Raw genomic sequence first — 11,411 nt, 5'->3', positions numbered from 1 at the left:
TGTAATTATTCATTTTTAATACACCATAATATATATTTAATTTTGTGCTAAATAAAAGTCCAACGTTCAATTTTTATTTTTGCGAAAATAAAAAAATATCAACTTTAAGTGAATTATTTAGATTTATTAAAAAGTCATTAACACCTTTGAATATATTATGACAATAATATTGTACTATGTTCTTGTACTTCTGTCCTCAGACAAAAAATTATGGATAAAAACGATTAAAACAAACATGGGACGTACGAACAAAAGTAAATGAGAGAGCGTCAAAGCATGCTAAAACGAACCAGTAGCCAAAGTGGCGCGCTTTCATTGGTAGGAAGAGCAGAAGACATCCTTGTTTTCTCCAAACAAACGAGAATGAATCATTAGATAACCAAAAAATCTATACAAACCGAAGTAGAAATTTCCTCTGTCCTGGGACTCTTCTCTCCAAACGATGTTTTTGATTTGATACCCACCAAAGATTTCTACATTTCACTTCTCTCCTACGTAAGACTTCTTGGTTTCTCCAATCTCAGATCCACTTTTGTTTTTAATCCTCCGCTTGACGTTTCATAGTTTTCCTAATTAGGTTTTGCTTTATATCAATAATCTTTTACATATTCTTTGATTGTTGATTTGAGTTTTTTTTTTTTTTTTGTATATATAGATATTCAGTTGCATGCCATCCTCTGTTTTGAATCTTACACGTGCATTCTTGGTTGCCTTTAGTTTCTCGTGGTGCCTTTGATTGGATGAAAGGAAGGATTTTGTTACAGTTTTGTGTTACTTGTTGATTTGTTGTTTACCCAAGAGAGGGGTCTTATGCAGCGAATAACAAAAATCCCATAATCACTATCATTTTCTTCATTGGTCTGGTCTAGTCTTGCAAGAACATATATAAAAAGGATTCAACTTTTTTCTGTTGTTTATCCATAGTTGTCATGGTTGATGAATTCTTTGGAAATGTTGATCAATCCCAGAAGTTGACAATTTGTTAACTATTTTTTTACATCAATTGAGTTATTTTCCTAATAAGTTGGAAGTATTATGTATCCCTTTGGCCCATTGTTTCTTCCTGGGAAATCCTGAAAGCCATTCTATTTTGCAGCCAGAATTTGTAAGGTTGTAGTTTGGAAAGTTCTGATCGCTTGCATAGAATGCTTGTAGAATTCATTTGTGCGAGTTGCTATCTAGATTTTCTCCAAGTGAAAGACTCAATACTGATATGATTCAGGATGCTTTTCTCTCCGATGGTAGTTTATCTTCAAATTGAAGTATTGAACATTTGTTTGAGTATTATATTTTAGGGTTTTCTTTTTTCTTTTTTGTATCAGAGTTCCCACTAAGAGAAAATTTTCTGCTTATATTTAGTTAGGAAGCAGTATCTTCTCCTTCATTGTGTGGACCATGTTGATTGTTTTGGCCTGTGGACATTGGTCAAGGGAATAATCATATAAATCATTTCTGTTTCTTAAACTTCCTTTGTTGTTAGTTGCATCTTCTAGTCTTTTTTCTCTGCATTTTTATTTGCTTTTTCAATCATTGTGGCTTCCTTTTAATCTCCAAAGTTTAAATTTTGGGGTATTTACCTGCTGTTTATACATTTTTTATCTGATATTTTGTTTACACTTCATATACATGTTTTACATAGTTGTGTAGAAAATATTTTTAGGTACATCATGGCAACAAAAGGAAACACTGGAAAGAATGAAACAAGGAGCTTTATCTCAATATTTGTTATTGTTGGTTTGTGCTGTTTCTTCTACATCCTGGGTGCTTGGCAAAGAAGTGGTTTTGGAAAAGGCGATAGTATAGCCTTAGAGATCACCAAACGGACAGACTGCAGTATTGTCTCGAATCTTAATTATGAGACCCCTCGTGAAGATGGTTCTGGGATTGATGATTCGCAGTCAGTACAGAAGGATTTTGAGCCATGTGATGATAAGTACATTGATTACACACCTTGTCAAGATCAAATGAGGGCAATGACATTTCCTCGAGAAAATATGAACTATAGGGAAAGGCATTGTCCTCCTGATGAAGAGAAGCTGCATTGCCTTATTCCTGCACCACAAGGATACACGACTCCATTTCCCTGGCCAAAGAGTCGTGACTATGTTCCATATGCAAATGCACCTTACAAAAGCTTGACAGTTGAGAAGGCTGTTCAAAACTGGATTCAATATGAGGGTAATGTGTTTAGGTTCCCAGGTGGAGGAACACAATTTCCTCATGGTGCAGATGCCTATATTAATCAACTTGCATCTGTGATACCATTAGACAATGGCATGGTTAGAACTGCACTTGACACTGGATGCGGGGTAAGTTTGAATTTGTTCAAATGGTTTTCACTTTTCTTTTATGTTCTCCTTTTTTTTTATCCAAATTGTAAATATGGACCTGTTACAAGCAAATGCCCAGAATTGCATGAAGAATCCATTCACAGGCAAGTTTGTCAAAGAAGAAGCAGGATAAGTTTTCAACTAAGTGTCTCAGTTTATGTTTCTTTATTCTATATTTGATTGAGTTTTTTTTTGTGTCACTATCTTGCTGGACAGTTCTATGATTATTACAGAGTAGTTTTATTTTTGAATCAACAGTTATCTGTTTGAATTTGTAATTCAGGATCCAATATTTTATTGGGGTAGTTATGACCCTATTAGCAGTTCATTTTTCCTAAGTTCTAGGCCATAAAAAGGCTAATGAAATTCATGCAGAAAATTATTCATGAGCTTCAAGAATACTTGAAACTCTAGGAGATTTTAGGTTCTTCTACGAGCCCAAACATTCAATTAAGATAGATAATAAAGGAAGCATAGACTAGAAGCTCTCTGGTTCCAAGTTACAGGGACACATAATTCAATTCAGGTGTAAGGATCCAAATGCAAACAGAGAATAATAAGTTAGGAAGTACAAGACTGCAGGGGTGCAAACAGAGAACTATGAAAATGTCTGCAGGAAATCCAAACTCGAGGGATCTTTACTTCTCTCAAAACTCTTAGTTAACCAGCTACTTCCTCTTCCATCTCCATTCAATGAATTTAAAAGTTTTCTTTACAATCCTTTGGGCTTCCATAAAAGATTGATTATTTATTTACTTGTCCATGTATCTTTTCTTTCCATATAAATCACCTATCTTCATATATGTAAGGAATCAAAGAATGAAATATTTTAAATACATTTTCACTATCTTCCTCAAATTTCTATCTATCTCTCTCAATATCTATCTTTCCTCTTTGATTTCTATCTATTTCTCTTGGTATTCTTACTCTATCTTTCTCAAATCCTTCTATTTCTCCTCTCACTCTCCCCTTCTTTCCCTCAAACCTGAATACATACTTTCTTTAGTCAGAACCATGTACCTGGGTCATGGCATCAGGGCTTTCGAACATACCAGAGCATGATCTGTTCTCTCTTTAGAGTACCATATCTCTCCATTATCTTATCTTTAGGCTATGTTTGGAACAAATTAGTTATTTTCATGGAATTTGAAATGTATTGTTTCAGTTTCAATTGAAATTCTGTCAGAAAATTTTCGTTGTTTTGGATTGAAACTTTATCTTCTCATAGTTGAACTAAATTTAAATTTCCAAATAAGTCAGGAAAATGGTTTAGTTGTTCTAGACATAGTCTTAGTTTCTTCAAGTGGTTACTCTGTATCTTTTCAACTGCTTTAATGATGCTTTAATAAAATTTCACTTCTTCATTTTATTCTCAAATCATTTCGTAATTAGGTTGCTCGTTATCTACTTATGATTAGGTTGCTAGCTTTGGCGCATACCTGTTCAAGAAAAATGTGATAGGAATGTCATTTGCACCAAGAGACTCTCATGAAGCACAAGTTCAGTTTGCTTTAGAAAGAGGTGTTCCAGGTGTTATTGGTGTCCTTGGAACCATAAAGCTTCCATATCCTTCTAGAGCCTTTGACATGTCTCATTGTTCTCGTTGCTTGATTCCATGGGGTGAAAACGGTAAGGATCATTTTGAGATAACATTTGATTGTGGCTTGTCAAGTGCAATTAGTGGTAAATGTGTTAATGGATTGTGTTAAGTATAATTCACCCTGAAATAAAATTTGACCTCGGAAACAAGTTTACTTCTCTAATTTTGCATCATGGTTCAACATGTTTTGGAGATTAGGCTGACCAAGAAAAGTCAAAACATTTAGGTGCAAGCTTATGTAGCATATGGTTAGCAGATTTATGGCAAATGTCATGGTTTTCTTTTTGATTTCTTTTATTTGGAGTCAACTGTTGTTCAACTGCATTCTTATTTTGGAAGTTGTTTGGAAATGAAAATATTTCTGTAGATGGAATGTACATGATGGAAGTCGATCGAGTTCTTAGACCTGGTGGTTATTGGGTGCTTTCTGGTCCCCCAATTAACTGGAGGACTAATTTCCAAGCATGGAGCCGCCCTAAAGAAGAACTTGAGGAGGAGCAGAGGAAGATTGAAGAGATTGCCAATCTTCTTTGCTGGGAAAAGAAGCATGAGATGGGTGAAATTGCCATCTGGAGGAAAAGAGTAAACTATGATCACTGTCATCAGCAAAATGTGAGACGTAAAATGTGTCAATCCAAAAATGCAGATGATGTCTGGTATACTTTCAAAACATTTTTTACTTATTATGGATTATTCTTTTTTTTTTTTTGGGTACCTTCGGCAAGTTTGGTGCAGCCTACTTCTACTGAAGTAAAACAAAATATTTGTTTTTCAAAATAAAAGTAAAACAAACTATGTTACAAGTTTTGGATAGTATTCATATGCTAACTACTTTCGTTCTATACTTCACAAGCTTGCACGGGAGTTCTTACTATTGAGGCTTGCGAAAAGATTAAGTAAGAAGTTAAGAAATTGGAGAGGAAAATACAGAGAAGAAAGAAGGAGAAGGTGCTGTAAAAATGAGCAATTCATTCATTCATTCAGTTCTTTTCATATACAAAAAGAACATAGGTAGAATTGTGTAACAAGTCAACAACTACCTAACAACTCATTATACACAAAACAGTTGCTAATGACACTGAATTACATGTTCCATGAAAAAAGGATTATTATTCTCCTGTAACAACTTGACAACTAAAACAAGTTTTATATATTCAATGTGGAAACATGTGCTGAATGTCAGGAGTGCCGCAGCTTTTGTTCAAAGGAGAACTCATTGGTCAACACTTGTGGTATCAAGACAAAGATTCCCTAGAGTAGAATTTCGAAGTTTTGTTTGTCAGTGTCCTTTTGGTTTCAAATTCATAAAATTTCGTTGTAAGTCATGTATAATCAATGAGATGGGTTTTGCAATGTAAGAACTGATATATGGCTGTAAACAAATCCAATGGGTTTCAAATGGTGAACATTTTTATGATCAATGATTCAAACATTCGGGGGTTTTCTAGCTTGGAAGAGAGTTCCGATTATCCTGAATGATAGAAATGCATGTTTTACAGCAGCTTTAATTGTTCTTAATGTCTGTCTTCCTCTGTTGCATAGGTACAAGAAGATGGAAGCATGCGTTACTGCTTATCCTGAGACTACTAAGGCAGATGAATTTGCTGGAGGAACATGGAAACCATTTCCTGAGAGACTAAATGCTGTTCCTTTCAGAATATCCAGTGGATCTATCCCTGGAGTATCCATTGAGACATACCAGCAGGATAACCAGTCATGGAAGAGGCACGTGAATGCTTACAAGAGAGTCAACAAACTTATTGATTCAGGAAGGTATCGGAACATCCTGGATATGAATGCTGGTCTGGGAAATTTTGCAGCTGCCCTTGAATCTCCCAAATTGTGGGTTATGAATGTTATGCCGACAATAGCTGAGACAGACACACTTGGTGTTATATACGAGCGCGGATTGATTGGCATATATCATGATTGGTAAATTCTGGAACATAAACTTTTCTATGTCATTTCTCTGCATATGAAATCTTCAACTGGATTCTAGGTTTGCGTATTAGCACCACTTAAATGGCTGGTTTAACTTTTTGATCTTGATGACTGTCTCCTATCAGCTGTCAAGTAACTATCTCTTAGAAATTAAGTCATAGGTGCAGGGTGACATATAGCATTGCCTTTATATTGGATGCTTTTTGAAGCTTTCTCTTCTTCTGTGTTTTCTGAATTTTATGAGCAACGTTATATCTTATATTTTTTGAAGGGTAAAAACTTGATGAGCATATGTCATTTTTAACTATCATGTTATAACCAATTGTTTTTTGTTCTCTGCATCTACCTCTAGTAAATATAACCACATTGAAGTTCATCATATAATTTCTATCTTCTACCAATATCTATCTCTTATTTTTTGTTTTCTTTGGATAAACTTATGTGCTTTGACCAAGGGAAGAAAGTAATCAAAGGGATTAAAAAGGATTATAAACTCGTCTTTGAGAAAAACCTGGCTAACTTGGTCTGCAGTGACCTAAAGAGAGGTTTACTTCTTATATATATAAGCATATGGTAGCTTCATACTTTTGTATGCATACTTCAGTGACCACTGTAATCCCTTTCTGATGTTGTAATGCCACGTGATTATGGCCTTTGCACCTACCAGTGGTAATGAGCTGCTAATTACATTCTTTTGGCAGTCCAACTTTTCTAACGGTCTGTTAATAGCCTGCTATGGTCTTAACTCATAAAAGAAGACAAGGTGGAGAAAATCGGAGCCATTTTTTTTCTTCCTTCTGCATATCTTAACTCAACCAAAGAGAAAGACAAAAGTTCAGTGTCTTTAACTTTCATGCTTTATTAATCATGTGAATCGTCTTCATTTTATATTTCTCTCTTTTGGCCAGGTGTGAAGCATTCTCGACTTATCCTCGAACTTACGACCTCATTCATGCAAATGGGTTATTCAGCTTGTATAAAAATAAGTAAGTCTATGTCAACGAGACATCTTACCCTTCTCCAATGTAGATTAGACTGTCATTTTTAAGTGGGTTACATTATATTCATGAGAATTGAAGTTTAGTTGAGCAAGTAGTACTCAAACTGGCAGGACATGTGCTCCGAACAGGACACGTCTACGCTTAGACATTGATCTTGCAAGTGTAACTCTTCTTTTTCCAACCAAAACTAATTGGATTTCTTAAAATTTTGATGTAAAATATCACAGGTGCAGTGCGGAAGATATACTTTTGGAGATGGATCGTATTTTACGGCCTGAAGGAGCAGTCATATTTCGAGACGAAATGAATGTGCTAAACAAGGTAAAAAGAATTGTGGGAGGGATGAGGTGGAACACCAAAATGGTGGATCATGAAAATGGGCCTCTTGTTTCAGAGAAGATACTCTTTGCCGTAAAAAGGTATTGGGTTGCAGGAGAAAGTAATTCGACATCTTTAGAGTGAAACAGACAAGACATAGAAATTCAAACATTCATCAGAAAGTCTACTCTTCTTTTTCTGATTAAATCCAAAGAACCAAATTATAGCAACCATAGGTGTCTCAGCAAGTAGTAAGCCAGGTTGGATATGGCTTGTCAATCATTTGTTAATTATTGGTTCATGTTTTTTTGATGTGGATATACCATATAGATAAGTTATTTCCTTTTAAAATCCCCATGTGATCTATGATCATTTTCCTTTGACCATTTTATTCTTTTCCTGCCTCATATGTTCCCTAATTAATTTCAGTCCTTGGTCTGTAAGGAATGCAATTTTGGCTTCAATGAGTGGATGTGGAGTAAAAAATTTTGGGAGTTTCTCCTTTTATTGGCTTATCATTGTATTTTTATAGTCTTATGGTTTAAAGAAATACATGAAAATGTTAAGGGGGAAGGAGGATGTTTGGCATGCAGGATGAATACTTTGAAGGTACCAGTTAGACCTACCTATTATTTAATTGTTTAAGCTGTGTATGGCCTTCCAATTGGAGCATATGAGATTATTTTCCAGCCTCGCCGACATTGTAACCAATTCCAAATATACTTATACATTTCTCGGCCTTTTGGCAAAAATAACATATCTGTTCTTATCAAAATCTCAGGTATGCTTGGAAGAGTGTTTTTTTTTAAAAAAAAAATTTAAATTCTTGCTGAACAAGAATGTTTCAAGGGCCAAGCAAGACAAGTTCCTGATTATAGAGTATCGAACTAATACCTAATTAATTGCTAAATTACGAGTACTGAAACGATTAAAAATAAACTAAATATAATATATTTGAAATACACTAAATCATAGAATATCAAACTAAAATTACCTAAAATAATAAACATTCTGATTTGAGATGGGTATGCCTTGCATGACAAATGAGAGCTTTCTTTTTATTTTTTATTTTTTTTTATAATGTATGTATATATATTTGGCTTTGATGAACTTGTTGGCAGCCAATTGATGTTCTGATTACTGTTGATTTTAATTCTGATGAAATGGTTGGCAGAGATTATAAAATTTTTCTGCTAGCCACTTGTCCCTACATTGTCCATAGAGCAAGTAGATCCTTTGATTGATCAAGCATTAATATTGAGCATAAAGTAAGTAGTTAAGATAGGAATATAATTAGTTAAAGAATGAAAACTACAAGGCATACTTGTATATTGAGGAAGTAAAGCATGTAGGACCCTCTCACAACTCTGCCTATATAGATTACCAGTAGCTTTTCAAGATCACACCAAGTATTCTTTTCATCTTTCTTCTCTTAAAAAAACCTAAAAGCATGGATGCCCAGAAGAACAACACCAATCTTGGTGATATCTCTTTTTCTTCTTACCTCAACTCAGCAGAAGATGTCTTGCCACATAAGCTTGCAGACTCCATTCAGAAATCCTATTCAGTCCACGAAAACCCGGGTGCAAGAAGCTTTGGGAGAAGTAATCAAGAGGCTGAAATCAGTGTGTTTGGTGCTGAAAAGTACTTCAACATGAGATTAGATGAAGAGGGTCCGGGAAAGGATTTCAATTTTGGTACGAAAGAAAACCAGGTTGATCAGATGAAACCGATAAGAAGCAGGCCTGGAACTCCAAGCATAGCTTCTGAATCCAGTTGGAACAGCCAAACTGCTTTGTTAACTAGGAAAGAGTCTTTAAACAAGACAAAGAAGGTGAAGGGAAGAAGCTTCTTAGCTGGTCTTAGCTGCAATGGATCTTGTACAGATGAGAAATCTGTTTGCTTGAATCACGATGCTGATAAGAACAAAAGGGTTCATGGCAGAGCTCAGTTGGACCAAAATCACATTGTTTTGGATGGTAGCAAACAGTCAAAGCCAAGATTTCAGGTTAAACATGAGCCTAATTGTCCAAGATCTCAAAAGGTGAATATTGGACCAAACAGAGAAGAGTACTTTGCACTGCAAATCAAGAAGTCTGATGTCCAACATCTCAAGATCAAGAAGCCAACAGATCAAAATCACAAAATCAAAGAACAGGCATGGAAATCTGCGAAGGTGTTAAATCCTAACTCCATGAATAAGGGAGACATAGCAATGAATCTTGAGAAGAAACTTTCCATGCTAACTTGGGATGCTATACCAAATGCCCCAACCATGTCAATTACTTCCATGAGCAGCAAAAAGGGTGAAGATATAGAGAGTGATGCCAGCTCTGATCTCTTTGAGATAGATAATATATCTGGGTCTGTACCTCAATCAACGTTGTACGAGCCAAGTGAAGCTAGCATTGAATGGAGTGTCGTCACAGCCAGTGCAGCCGATTTCTCAGTTGCTTCAAATTACGATGAAAAGAAAGCAGTCAATGTTAAAACCTACGGTGCCAAAACCAAGTCCATGGTACACAATGAGTTGCAGACAGGCCGGTCTGCTGGATTATTGGGCTGCAAGAGTCAGAAAGCAGTTAGTGTCTCTGAGACTGCATACAGGAGCCTCGAGAAGTCGAAACCTCACCCCAATCTTCCCGTTAGGATGTTACAACATGAAATAAAAGGTGAAAGATTTTGATGATTTTCCCAAGTCCTCTTTGTGAAAAACTTTCTTTATTCTACTTTACAAATCAAGTATTTTGAAGTGGGGCATGTGTGATGGAAAAATTTCATATGATATGAAATTTCAGCTTCTTTTGTAACATAAAGAAAGTAATATTTAATTTATGATTTTGAATTTCATATATTATATCCATTCTCTTTCACTTATTGAACTGGGCATCATATGGGCATCTCAGGTTTATGTTACTAAAAGACACAACACCAAGAGACATATAAAGAGAATCTGGGGTTGCATAAAAAATTGGGAAACCTAAAGTATTGTCAATAGACAACACATACCTGACCACTCTTGTCTAATCCAATTTCTATTCAATACTTTGTTTTCTTATGTTGATATATATTCCTCCACTATGTTTTGTGGCTTTCAAGGAAATCTTAACCTAAAAGTACTCTTGTCAAGCAATTATTTTTTGACCTGATATTGGATACTTCTGCTTTTCCTACGAGAGTATGAGTTTGAGTTGTGAACTGTATTTCTCATATGTTCTCATTAGAAAATTATATTATGTGTATTATTATTATAAAATTATATTTCAATTCGTGTTCAATTATTGTATAATCAATAAAATGAAAAAATTCTAAAAGAAAGAAAAAAAATTGCTCTTGTCAAGCACATTTGCCTTTACTTCCTAAATAACTTGAGTTTTGGGTTGGACATATTATGATTCCTTTTAAAAAATCCAACAAAAGAAAGTGCATGTTTCAGAAAGCTGGTGCATACAGTGTCCATCTCCTTTACTTTTTCCTCTTAGTGGTATCATCCATTTGGGAACTGCAATACAGCCACATGATCATCATAACCCAGACATTGGATAACTGTAAAAGAAAGCACAAGGTGTTGCAGGAGAATTCAATATCAAATTTTGTTTATACCAAGAACAAGAGAGTTATTAATTGTTCTAAATCAGCCTAATGTACCTTTGGCAACCGAAAGAAGAAATTGATGTCAAAGGCCTTGGATATTCATTCAACTCAATAATTTGTTGCAGGAGATACATATATGTCGAGTGTGACAAACGCAGATATATATATTCTGGGTAAGATTTTTTGTGTAAGAAGAAGATATTCAGTAAATACCAAGGAAGACAAATGAGAGGATAAGAGATGAACACCACAAATGCAATGATTAGGGTTTGTATTAAATATTTCTGATTTCCACGATGATAACAACTGCTCTAAGGAATGTTGTCTAGAAATCAGGTTTAGGAATCAAGAAACCACTTCACCACATTCTCTTATCAAGAAACTAACAATTCCCATATGAATTTTCAGTTAGATAAATTAATTGAACACCAGCCTATTATATATATAGATATATATATATGTATAATATCAAAATAAAATCATTGGTTATTGATAGATGGTAGGAGAAGAAGCAAGAGTAAATGAGAAACTGAAGGTAGATGAAGAATAAATGCAAATGAAAGAGAGGTTATCTATCACATCCCATTAATAAAAAAAAAAGAATAAAAAAAGAATTTAGACATCAAA

At 34.8% G+C, this 11,411-nt stretch overlaps 2 protein-coding genes across 4 annotated transcripts; both read left to right on the top strand.

Moving 5' to 3' along the window:
• The first annotated feature begins 239 nt into the window (after positions 1 to 239).
• Positions 240 to 7,703, top strand: LOC110810110 (putative methyltransferase PMT2). 3 transcript variants are annotated; one of them, XM_088210996.1, is made up of 8 exons: positions 240 to 495; positions 1,097 to 1,262; positions 1,661 to 2,309; positions 3,749 to 3,959; positions 4,298 to 4,586; positions 5,473 to 5,862; positions 6,780 to 6,857; positions 7,100 to 7,703. In XM_088210996.1, exons 3-8 carry the CDS (start codon positions 1,668 to 1,670, stop codon positions 7,332 to 7,334), a joined length of 1,845 nt encoding a protein of 614 aa, XP_088067122.1. In that variant the 5' UTR covers positions 240 to 495; positions 1,097 to 1,262; positions 1,661 to 1,667; the 3' UTR covers positions 7,335 to 7,703. The 3 variants fall into 3 exon arrangements, with proteins under 3 accessions (XP_088067122.1, XP_021891875.2, XP_088067121.1); XM_022036183.2 differs by lacking the exon at positions 1,097 to 1,262; XM_088210995.1 differs by lacking the exon at positions 1,097 to 1,262 and having other exon boundaries at positions 1,648 to 2,309.
• A 722-nt stretch (positions 7,704 to 8,425) lies between these two features.
• On the top strand, positions 8,426 to 10,067 carry LOC110810072 (phytochrome kinase substrate-like protein). The gene has a single exon (XM_022036130.2). The coding sequence runs from the start codon at positions 8,641 to 8,643 to the stop codon at positions 9,874 to 9,876; it is 1,236 nt and encodes a 411-aa protein (XP_021891822.2). The 5' UTR covers positions 8,426 to 8,640; the 3' UTR covers positions 9,877 to 10,067.
• The last annotated feature ends 1,344 nt before the right edge of the window (positions 10,068 to 11,411 follow it).

This window comes from Carica papaya, chromosome 9 (assembly GCF_054855325.1).
Source record: "Carica papaya isolate Zhongbai chromosome 9, ASM5485532v1, whole genome shotgun sequence".
Lineage (NCBI taxonomy): Eukaryota > Viridiplantae > Streptophyta > Magnoliopsida > Brassicales > Caricaceae > Carica > Carica papaya.
Note: the sequence above shows the minus strand (reverse complement) of the source record. Positions and strands in the feature narration are given on the sequence as shown.